Source organism: Falco cherrug, chromosome Z, assembly GCF_023634085.1.
Source record: "Falco cherrug isolate bFalChe1 chromosome Z, bFalChe1.pri, whole genome shotgun sequence".
Classification (NCBI taxonomy): domain Eukaryota; kingdom Metazoa; phylum Chordata; class Aves; order Falconiformes; family Falconidae; genus Falco; species Falco cherrug.
Window position 1 is genome coordinate 29779446 of NC_073720.1, and position 12141 is coordinate 29791586.

The 12141-nt window shown below is 36.0% G+C and overlaps 1 protein-coding gene across 5 annotated transcripts in view; it reads left to right on the forward strand.

Moving 5' to 3' along the window:
* The window catches only part of SMARCA2 (SWI/SNF related, matrix associated, actin dependent regulator of chromatin, subfamily a, member 2), a 120048-nt gene that overhangs the window by 60445 nt on the left and 47462 nt on the right, over nt 1–12141 (forward strand). For all 5 annotated transcript variants that reach the window (XM_055698385.1, XM_055698389.1, XM_055698387.1 and 2 more), the window contains 8 exons: nt 1565–1631; nt 2173–2283; nt 3774–4016; nt 4314–4427; nt 6488–6595; nt 8975–9061; nt 9982–10028; nt 11290–11456. In XM_055698385.1, coding sequence (XP_055554360.1) covers nt 1565–1631; nt 2173–2283; nt 3774–4016; nt 4314–4427; nt 6488–6595; nt 8975–9061; nt 9982–10028; nt 11290–11456 — 944 coding nt within the window. The remainder of the gene's footprint in view (nt 1–1564; nt 1632–2172; nt 2284–3773; nt 4017–4313; nt 4428–6487; nt 6596–8974; nt 9062–9981; nt 10029–11289; nt 11457–12141) is intronic.

Sequence of the window (12141 nt, forward strand, 5' to 3'; positions counted from 1 at the left end):
CACGTAATTGTCTGGCTTTGGAAGGGTGAACAGAAGGCTGATAAAGCGCTTGATGCCGTTAGTTTCTGTCCACTCTTTTCGCAAGCTCGTAGTGAATTTACTGTAATTCACTCTTAAGCCACAAGAGGGGGATATTTTTTTCATATTACAACCGTGCGGTTCCCCATACAACTTATAACTGATATTAAAAATCTGTTGCTTAATTCTTTAAACAACTGGCACCTTGATGATACCAAGTAGTCATGCTTTAATGAGGTTGGATGATCTTTTAAGTACTGTTTAACTAGCCCGGGACGTAGCTTTGGTGAATGATACTCACACTTTGGTCAGGTGTCCAGTTCATGATTGTTTATGGTGCTTCCACCTTTTGCTTTTCCTTAGCTTTCCAAGATGCTGCTTGTTTTATACATTTCTCTTAATGCATTTTCCTTTCTCCAAAGGTGAGGTGTGGGTTTTAGTGATTTCTAGTGCTGTGTTTAAAATAAAAACTGTCAGGCATTATAAAACTGATGTAGCATATTGAGGGGTTGTTTGCATATTTTTGTAAGTGACTTGATTGATGTGCAGAAGCTCCCTGGCCTTTTGTTAGATAATTTGTCTGCTAGTTGTGCTGAGCGTGCAAATGTGTTGTAGGACTGGGATAAATTTTATTCGTGGCCATCTCTTTTGATTTCTTTTGAGGTATCTTGTCTTCTGGCTGCGGTAGTAACTGATTGACTAACATAAATACCACAGCTATGCATAATTATATGAATACAAATTATGAGATCTAGTGTGAAAAGAAGTGATTGGGAGAAGAAGTATCTATACAAGTAATACAAAGTTAAAAATAAGGGGGAAATGTCATTCATGTTTGATTTCACATGGGCACAGTAAAAAAATGTGATTTATTTTAAGTTCTTGGTAATTATTTTTCTTATGTTCTAAAAGAAAGCAGCAGAAATTACTTTCCTGCATGTATTTTAAAAGCAGCCTTTCCCTGCCTTTTCTTAATAGCTGGCACTGTTGTCATCACAGGTCCAGTAAGAGAAATTAAAAGAAAACAAGGCAAGCAACTGAAAAAACTCAAAGTTATTTTTTGCTGCTATATCATGATAACAACTAGCCTAGCTATTAAAACCTAACTGTTGTGATCAAACAGCAGAAACACTGTGCAAAAACAGACCTGTATAGTGGCACTGGGTGGCATTATGAGTAGTTTTACTTGAGTAGAACACAGATGAACTAATCAACTTCATGAGGCTGTATCTGAAAAATTGTAACATCAGGTTTTGGATGATAGGTAGTATAAAAGAACTTAAAAATCTGATTTTTGTTCCTTTGTTATCATTTTAATATGCTCCAAAATACCAAGATGCATGCAAAATACTACTCTGAATTGCTTTCAAAGAGGCCCCTGAATGTGAGCTGAAAACACTTTTTTCTGTTTACTACCTTCTCAGAGTTGCTTGTATTTTATTACAGTATATAAAAGGCATTTTTGAAAATACACTTGGAAACATTTATAAAGTATTACCTGCCAATGCTGAGATATATTACGTTTTCTTTATTATCTCTATGATAGGACTTTATCCAATTGGACATATGAATTTGACAAATGGGCTCCTTCTGTGGTGAAGATATCTTACAAGGTTTGATTTGCTTTTTATCTGATTATAGAGTTGAAGGAATGAGAATAGAGCCAGTTTTAACACTGCCTCTGCATACATTTCTAAACTGCTAGCGAAGTTTTGTCATGTATATCAGGTACTAAGCAGTATCATAAGACTGTAATAAACTGTAATTACTTTCACATAGTGAAGTGCAGAATCAAATTGTTAATTATCACGTTGCAAGGCTTCTGATAAGAGTAATACAAATGATATCTGCTTCACATTTTATACATAGCTGAATACTTTGCTCTTTGCTCACTATAGTAGTGTTATGGCCAAGCAATTTGTAAGGAGGCTAGACTGCTAGCTACATGTTTCCAGTGCCCCATAAACAGAGCTCTACAGTCTAGTAGCTGTTTAGGGAAAGTACTCTGAAGAAGTTTGGAATGCATTGATGTATTGTTTGCAGTACTGTAGGATTACAAGTTCATGTGGTTGCTCTTTATCTGCTAATTCATAAAAATTATATACTTTCTTCATTAGAAGAAAGAATAACTATTCACTTAGCTCTCTCTTCTAGGGTACACCTGCAATGCGCCGCTCACTTGTTCCTCAGCTTCGAAGTGGAAAATTTAATGTTCTTTTAACTACTTATGAGTACATAATAAAGGACAAACATATCCTTGCCAAGGTAATAATGACTGTCATCTCTTAGCAGCAAGACCTTCAAAACATGTTGAAATAGTGCCTGGCACAAAATGCATTTTTGTTTTATAGGGAAGTCCTGAGCTGTTGTTCTGTCCTTCAACAGAAATGAAACCTTTCATTTACTTTTCTATTACTCTGTTTATGATTGGACTTCTCAGTCACAGCTCTTCTCCCTGTAAACATCAGAATTTCCTTGAATGTGGCCAGGACAGTAATTCCTTTGTGTAATTCTGTCAGTACTATATACCTGCCAGTCCTTGGAAAAACATTGCTTTTCTACCCTCTGCTTAATGGCATTTTACCTAATCTGCAGTCCTGACTTTATTTTTTTTCCCACATTGTTTCTGACTTGAAGCTCACTTTTATTAGAGCCTTTCCCGCTGTGTGGTCACTTTTACCCAAATGACTGTTACCTGTATCATCAGTCTGGTATCCAGAGTCTTTACCACACATGGCCGAGTTCCTAAAGGCTCACAAAGTGTCAACAGGTGTGCCTCAATTGTAATGAATTAATTTGAAATTTGCTGTACTGTAAGACTATGTTATGTGCACACAAAGCAGACTAAAGAGGCATTTTGACACACAGAGAAACCATACGCTCCTACTGTTTCTTTGTTCTTCATTTTCACTTTATTTCACTCTATTACATACTGCATATTTACATTACTCATGTTTCCTCTCTCATGCAAAGGCAGTGCGTTTTCTTAGCATAATTCTGAACACCTGAGAACAGTTTGAGACTGCAGAGTTTTCCTTCCCCTATCATTTTTGCCAACTCTTCCTAAAAAGATAGGAAGGACAGCACTATGCCATTCAACCTTTCCTGGGAAATGGAATTAGTTAGCACCTGTGAAAGTACAAACCAAGGCTTTCCTAGTCATATGTCAGTGTGGCACATGTGTTTACTGCCCATGTAGTTAGTACACATGATAACAGAGAGCTTGAGCAACTTCCTTTCAACATCTGCTGTGACTGAATAAACTGAGTAACTTGAGATGATTGTAATTATGCAGCTTCCTTCTTGAGTAAAAACATAGGATTAGCTGAAACAAAACAAAGTTCAGAGTTGCAGGTTTTTGTGAGAAGTTCTTTTTTCTGGAAATGGTTTTGTCTCCTGTCAAAGTTTGTGTTGGAGATAGGTCATCTGGAGTTCATGTGGTCTCTTTCTTCCCCTGTGAATCATATTCTTGAAGAGCTAGCTAATCACCCTAATCTGTCTCCCAGAAATGGGAGGAATCTGCTGTTTGCTGGAGCAATTCAAATCAGAATTCATCATCAGATCCAGCAAACCTAATGTTTTTTTCTGTTTTTGCTGCAAGGGCACTGGTACTTAGCTAATGCTTGATTTGGCTTTTCTCATAAATGAGAATGAGTGATGTCTCAGGCTTCAAGTATTATTGTTCTACGCCTGTTGGGAGGAATTTGACTAAGTCTGACCTGATCTGACTTTGCCAATTTTTCTTTTTCTTTTAGATTCGATGGAAATACATGATAGTAGATGAAGGCCATCGAATGAAGAACCATCACTGCAAGCTGACTCAGGTCTTGAATACTCACTATGTGGCCCCTAGGCGAATACTGCTGACTGGGACTCCATTGCAGAACAAATTGCCTGAACTTTGGGCTCTTCTCAATTTCCTCCTCCCAACCATTTTCAAGAGCTGTAGCACCTTTGAACAGTGGTTCAATGCTCCATTTGCCATGACTGGAGAAAGGGTACTGTAGCAGTTTTTTTTAAAACATTAGAAGCAAACTATTTTTGTAAAACAGAAAGGAGCTTATACAGAAGGATTAGTGTTTGAACTCTCCCTGGTACTTGGGAAATTAACATAACTAAAAGCCACCTTTTTTATGCCAGAAAATTTTAATATCAGTTTTCTGATATTAAAATATTATGAGTTGGTTTGCTTGTAACATGCAAGCAATTATCAGACATGCTTAACCTGTCATATAAGCAAAGATATTACCTAATATACTGAGTTACCACGTAGTGACTTCTATAAACTTTTGTAGGTGGACTTAAATGAAGAAGAAACAATTTTGATCATCCGTCGTCTCCATAAAGTGCTCCGACCCTTCTTGCTGAGGAGATTGAAGAAAGAGGTTGAGTCTCAACTGCCAGAAAAGGTTTGCAATGAGAGGAGTTGTGGAAGGGGTTTAATAGTTTTTTTAAGCATTATGTAATGTTCCTGTGGTTTGTTTATAACTCTGCAAAGAAAGTTGGCCATTGAGGAAGCCTGAATACCTGAAGTTTCTGCATTCTCAGGATTCCTCACTAGGCTTCCAGCTTTATTTCTGTTTGTAGTCATCCATATAAGGCATGCAACAATTATATTTCCCTAATATCTGGTTTCAAGTTGTGAGCCAGCCATACACTGACGATTAGATTCTGTCTTGTCCCGTCATCCCTGCATTGGGTAGAACCCTTGCTCCCTTAGCTAGTTCACTGAAATTCCTAAAGGACTACTGGACTTTATAAAGCAGGCGGAACTTGATCCTATGTTGATATTTGTGGAGTTGTGTGAAGTGTCTTGTTGAAATTGCACAGGTTTTTTGTAACTAGTGGCTTTTTAATTTGGAATATAAAATCATTTTCTGATTTGAAAGGTCCTTGTTTTTATCTCTGGCCAGCTCATCTCACCCCACCCTGTTGTCCTCTGCAATCCTGCATCACTTCTCCCATTCACCCTTCCCAGAATAACAATAGCAACTAAACAAACAAGTAAATTTGAAGGTGGTCTAGGGAAAATTTGGTGCTAAGGTCAACTTGGTTAAAACCATGCCAAAATGAAATTTTTGTAAGTTTTGTTATGAGTTGACTAACACTGGCTGCATGAAGAGCTCTGTAGAGATGCTTAATGACAGTATTCAAAGAAAGGCTTTAAAAAAATTCTTTCTCATCTTTATAATGTTGTGAACACTTCTACTGTTGTGACTTTCTGTTCCTTTGAGTGTGAGACTCTCAGTATCCTCAGAAGCATTTATTTCAGAATGAAACATACTTCTGAAAATATTACTGAAATCTTTATTTCTATTCAAATTTCTGCCAGGTAGAGGCACTGTATCTGATAAATCCATTAACAGGCATTGGAAGAGGAGGATTTAGAAGTTGCATAAACACTGGTACTCAGGGGACCATGTTTCTTTTTGTTTCCATTATCTTGTTTGTGAAAAAGGCAGTTAGTACAACCATGAGGACTGAACTTGTTGACCAAAGCCTGTTAATCAGTGTAATTTCATCTGATAAATCTTGGTAAAGAAGCCAATGAAGGAATAGTCACTTCTCTCTAATGAGTTCATCCTCCTGTCTTTCTGAGAAGAAAACCTGATAATTTTTATTTGATGTATTTATTAAACATTAGGAAGCTTATGCTTTTTCTTTTCGTCACCACTTGAAAGATTTCTAGCCACTAGTGTGGCTTTGTTATGTGACTTTTTATTTTACATAACTTATTAAAAACATAGTGGCTGTAATCTGGAAATTGAATAACAGGAAAAAATGGGTTAAATTGGGGTATGAAGTCTGTATTACTGGATTTAAAGATAGTGTGCAGTCAAAACCTGCTGTAATAAATAGAGTTTTACAAAGCTGAACAAGAAGTCAAACTGCATGTGAGGATCATACAGTACTTTGTTCCCTGAGGTTTGAGCTAATGTTGAGAAAATGGCATATTTCTATGCCAACCTAGGTAAGGATAATGCTAATTAGATACTGTAAGGGATGCTTATTTACTAGGTATACAATTTTTTTAAAATGATATTTTTATAATGGTTTGCTTGATATTTTTGTAATGCTTTACAGACATAAAGTCCACAGGTTATTAAACATAATTTTATTTTTTTAAATAACAAGTTAAAATGTAAAATAAAACAAAATTGCTTTCTAATTATTTTTTTAAATTGTTAAAATTACAGAATGAGTAAAAAATATATTTGGCAATTCTGCAGTTACGTTCTTAGGATCCAACTGTCTCATAGTGGTTATGATTCTCACAGAGAATCTTTTGAGATACTCATTGCTGTGGTTGCAGTTGGATTGCTGCTCACTGAAATCATATGTGGTGTTAGGGTACAGACGAAAGATGAGTAGTTTTTTTGGTTTCTGTTTTAGGATGACAAGAAACTGCAGTGAGATCCTACTAACATGTCAGTGTGTTTATGGTTGTTTTTTTGTTTTTTCCCACTAGGTGGAATATGTGATCAAATGTGATATGTCAGCTCTTCAGAAGATCCTGTACCGTCACATGCAAGCCAAGGGAATCCTTCTCACTGATGGTTCTGAAAAAGACAAGAAGGTACAAAAGAAAGACTAAACCATGTAGAAAACAATGTATTATGATTGAACATGTTAATATGATTTCTGTTTTATAGAATAAGTATGTAGACTTATTCTATAAGTCTATAGACAGATACTGCAGGTATCTGTCATGGGAAAAGAAATGTCTATCAGATATGCTTTTATTTTAGAAGACTGCAGCTTGTGCTTTCTGTTCAGAAGGAAAAGATGCTTTTTGTATTCACTGTAGTTACAATGGCATTCTGCAAACAGTCAATGTTTGAAAAAAGCCAGCATTTCCCTTAGCCAAGTTTGATCCAGTAATGTACCTGAATAATTGTGATTGTGGCAATGCAGACTACAGAAGGTTATTCATCTTATCTTTAAGAGCTATTAGTTCAGTGTAAATCTTGTTTTGGCCAGCTAGGGCTTTATGCTTGCATTCATATTGTAAGATCTGTTAATGACAAAGTTACTTAAGAGAACAGTAGGATTCAGAGTCTTGTAGTCAGATTTAGACTACGTGTTAGTAAATTTTGATTATACCATCATGGGACTCGATCCAGTTAATATCAACAAATTGCCATTCATCACCTTGTGTGTATATACTTTCCACATTATAATAAATGTAAAATACCTCGAATAGGCGCTGCAGAACAGTTGGTGTGTCACAGTGTGTGTTTGCACCCTGTTATGTGTTGCACTGCAATCATATACTTTCTTTCCATGATCCTTTTGCAGGTTGCATTGGTACAATGGGTTACTTTTTTATTCAGTATCTTGTTTTGTTTTGTTATGTGCAGTCAAATTGTTTCCTTTCCTGGTGCTTTTTCAAACTCCAGGCAAAGCTGATTCTTACTGTTGGATATTAATACTCATCTTCATAGTTTAAAGCACTTTGTAAACATTCATTTGTGTTCCTTTGTTGTATTTTTAATGTAATTCTGTAGTTTGATGTCTTTACTTTTGTCCTACAAATCTCATTTTGTAACGGAGTCTTCTGCTTCCTTCTCTTTCTGGTCTCTTTCCTTTCTTTCACCAGCTCACAATCTTCTGTCAATTTTCCCTGACTTGATTCTCAACCCAGCTTTTTGCTTATCCAGTTCAAATTGACTTTGCTGTCTTCTGAACACCTCTTTCTCCTTTCCCTCTCCCCAATCATCTAAAATTTTTTTCTTGCTTGCTTTTTTTTCTTTTTTCTTTAACTGCTTCATCAGGCTGTCTTATCCATGCTATCTGTTTTCAGCAGAGGGGCTTGGGTTCATTGATCAAACTACTACTGTGTTACGAACAGTCTTTCTGCAGCTCTAGCCTGGCACCAGCTCAGACTAGAGAGAATTCATTAAGCTGGGAAGCTCTAGGAAGTTACCTAATCTTAGAACAAAATTGAACTGCATTCTAGGCCAAATTAGGGAGATTTTGAAAGGAAAAACCCCGAAGTTTTAGATGTGTGGGGTACCCCCTTCAAAAGTAAAGTCTCTAGATGGAAGTTATGATTTCACTGTTCTTTCCAGGAAAGAGTAGAATGTTACTAGTATATGATACGATCAAACAGTGTACTTTTCCTGTAGTTTTACTATTGGAGATTGCTAGATTGTTTTGGCTGAGATTTTTAAAATAAATCTGAAATAGTCATGCAGTACGCTTGGAATATTGTTGTCACACTGATTACATTTTCATAAAATCATAGCAAAGCAAAATGGCATCTGAAAGCAACAAGTTTTTATTGATGTTCATATGATATAATATTCTCAAACTTGTATCCACCAGTTTTTAGTCTAGCACAATTGTGTGAAGTCTGTCCTGGTTCTAAAAAACCTTCACTGTAGAGTAGGTTTTGAGAATATACTTTGTAAATACTCAAGTAACTCACAGGCTTTGGTCATCTCTAGCTTTTTAGCTGCCTGTGGCCTTGTGTTTTACTTGTCCTGGAAAGAGTAAACCCACATATCCAGTTAACAGATGGGGAGACACTGTAGAATTGAAAGGCATTCATCTAGAATTGTTTCCTGTTAGAGGGTTCAGACCTGATGGAGTTTGTGCTGTTTCATAATAAACAGTACAAATAAGCAGTGTGCAGGACAGTAGATGCTCCACTTCCCACTGTGAATACTGCAGGTAGGTACATAATGCACTTTGTGGATTTTTCAGGTCTTTCTTTTTTGTTATGGAGCATCCTTAATGATAGATGAATTTATACAGTAAGAGAACTGCACAGTAGCTTCTGAGGTTTTTTGTTGTTTTAGATTTTGTTTGGTGGGTTTTTTTTATCAGTGATGCGTGTTCAGGCTTGGGATAGAAGCATTTTTATGCCTACATGTAAAATATCTTTCAAAAGCTTCATTAATTAGCTGAGAAATTAGACATATCATTTAATTTGGATTGTTTGTACCCATAGGGAAAAGGTGGGGCAAAAACTCTGATGAACACTATCATGCAATTGAGAAAGATATGCAATCACCCATACATGTTTCAACACATTGAGGTAAGACTGACAGGTTTGATTTTGAGAGTTGTTTTTATGCAGAAGGCCAACATAATAGAAAACTGCAGCTGAAGCTTATGTGTGTGGAAGGGGACATCTCTGTCCACATCATTTTTGCTGAAAAGGACACAGTTGAAAAAGTCATTACGGTCATTGTTTTAGAAACAAATGGACCAAACGCCAATTTTTTGTTGGCAATCTGAAGTCTAGTTTTAAAGCATTTAATCTTATGGAGACATCACCTTTAAAAAATGAAGTTTTTTTTTAACTTAAGACATTCCAGAGCAACTTAATCTCTACTTAGACCTGATCTATGATGTAGAGACTCTAGTTCAAATGTCATGTGCAGGATCTTTGTAATTAGCAGGTTGCTAATCTTTTACAGTATCAGCCAGAATTGTCCTACTATATACACCTTGTTTTTTCAGCAAAAATGTACTTATCTATATAGTATCTCTCATTAGGACTCGAAGTACATAAATGTAATAATATATCTGCAAAGATAGAAAGCATCATAAATATCGGGAGTGTAACTACATTTATGAAAAGAATAATTAAGTACCTACTGTGATGTATTATCATTGTAGTTTTCACTTTTTGTTCTCTTGTGTGCTAACTAATTAAACTGAGTGATTTCCAAATGGATCTTCCAGTAATTAGTATAAATTAATTAGTTTCTACACTGTTTGTAAACTGGTAAATTGTGTGTGATGGAAGTTTCTTCTGCAAACCATGAATTTAAAAAAATAGTAGTACAGGAAAATGTTAAGCAGAGCACTGTTGCTACAAGGTAGATTCCAAAAGTGTGAACATAACGGAACTCAAGCCCCAACAGTCATATATTTAATTGATATAAAAATGCATAATTTTGGGTTACTTTGTAGTTCATAATAATCTGTTTATTTTGTATAACTCTGCAGGAGTCCTTCGCTGAACACTTAGGCTACTCAAATGGTGTCATCAATGGGTAACTTTCAGTTTTTCCTCCTGTTCATAATGTTGTATTGGAACTAATGTATCACATTACTTTTTTAGAAGGTACATGCTAAAAATTTACAGGTACACGTACAAGGCACATACCCTTGTACTGGAATAGCTCAGATAGCATCTGAAATTCTTTGGAATGACTCTTCAGAGGTATCAGTTGGGGTTTTCTTCTCTTTCTTGTAATTTTTGCTTTCTGCTTTTACCTCTTTACCATCTTTATTCCAAATTAAAGTAGCATTTCTTCCATTATTTCAAATTACATAGATTTAAATTTTGTCCTTGGCACTTCTTTGTGCAACTGTCTAGAACTTAATGCTTTCTCTAGGAAAGGTGTATATCTGCCATGTGATTCCCTTCTTGTTCAGGTGTTAATGATACTTCTTTTTTTTTTTCCTTAACTAGTGTATGAGACCACTTGTCTCCCGAATAGTTTAGTCTTTTGCTGATTACATATGTTTGCATATCAGAAAGCCATGTGTCTTGTGGACTTCAGTGTACTGTTGCTAATGATAAATCATATTTTGAGAGTACAGACTTAAGGTTGGAAAAAAAGTTGTGTGAAAATTATTTTTGTAAAGCATATTGCTGTGATGCTGATTTAGACAACCTGTTTACTTTTCTCAGTTATGAGTTCAGTTTCATTCCTAAGAGTCTTGTTTTGCATAGAAGACAGAAGAGCAGCTAATCAAAGCAACCAAACATTGTTCAGGACTACCAAGGATATATGGCTGAAGAGTAGTATATCCTCTGTCAGACTCTTCCCATTATCTCTGTACATTGGTTAAGTTTGGAATATTTCACTTTCATGTACATAGTAGTTGAGTGGAAAGGGAATTGTTTCTAACGTGCCTGATTAAATACAACTTACAGCTGCAGTAAATGCCAGTTGAAAGCAAAACTAGCAGGTGAATGTCTTAACTGATAAAATGCTTATCTAGCTGAGAAATAATGTCTGTTTAGATAAATAATGAAACAGAATTTAGTTTCATAAAGGAGGGTATTCTGTGTGGCTGAAAGTCCACACAGTTTTCATAATTGAAGAAAAATCCTTTGCAAACAGGAATTCACATAGGTGTTTATTTTTTATTTTAATCAATATAAACAGTTTAAAGAGAGAAAAGTGCTATTAGTTTTATCTTAAGTAAATTCATCTTTCTGTTATACTCTGACATGATAATGATTAAAAACTTTTCTAAATGCAAGCTTATTTTGGCATTTGCTGTGCTTTTTCTCTTCAACAGAGCTGAACTTTATCGGGCCTCAGGGAAGTTTGAGCTACTCGATCGTATTCTACCAAAGTTACGAGCTACTAACCATCGTGTGCTTCTTTTCTGTCAAATGACATCACTTATGACCATTATGGAAGACTACTTTGCCTTTCGAAATTTCCTTTACCTGCGTCTTGATGGTAAGCTAAATGAAAAAAAGGATAAATAATAAGGAGGTAGCATGCTTCAGTAATTTGGGCATGGAAGACCTGGGTTCTCTTGCTAGTGTCTTCCTAGCACAGCAGTGCTGTGATGTGACTATACAAAAGTGTACACATGTTCAAAAAATGATTTGACAGATCCATGAAGGAAGAGTCTGCAAGGGTAGTATCTTGAAGTTATGGCGGTAGACTCTTAAGCTGCAGCTTACTAGAATTTTCCCTGTTCCTACAGAGAAGGTACTGAGGAAGATGTACTTCTGCCTCTCTTGGCAGAGTTGATCTTAATTAATTCTCCATCTCCCTGGCTCTTTGACTGTTTTCTTTCATCTGTTTAACCTGCAAACCATTCAGTGGAGGGATTGTTTTGACATACACTGAGGTCTGTTCCTGGAATGCAGGTTATGTAGAGATTTGATATTTAGGGGCTGATCTCTTTTCTAACAAGGTTTAAAATCCAGGGTCCCAATGAGTTGTCACCATCTAAGTTGCCTGAAAGTATTCGCATGATGAGAGATGATAATGCCAGTGTTCTGCTGAAATTCCAGGGAATTAATTAATTTGTGCCTGTTTAAAGTTCAGCTGCTGTTCTCCACAGGACAGCTGAATTTCAGTGACAGGTAAAGTAGTACCTGTGATTTTCTTCCTGAATTTCACAGGAAGGTCA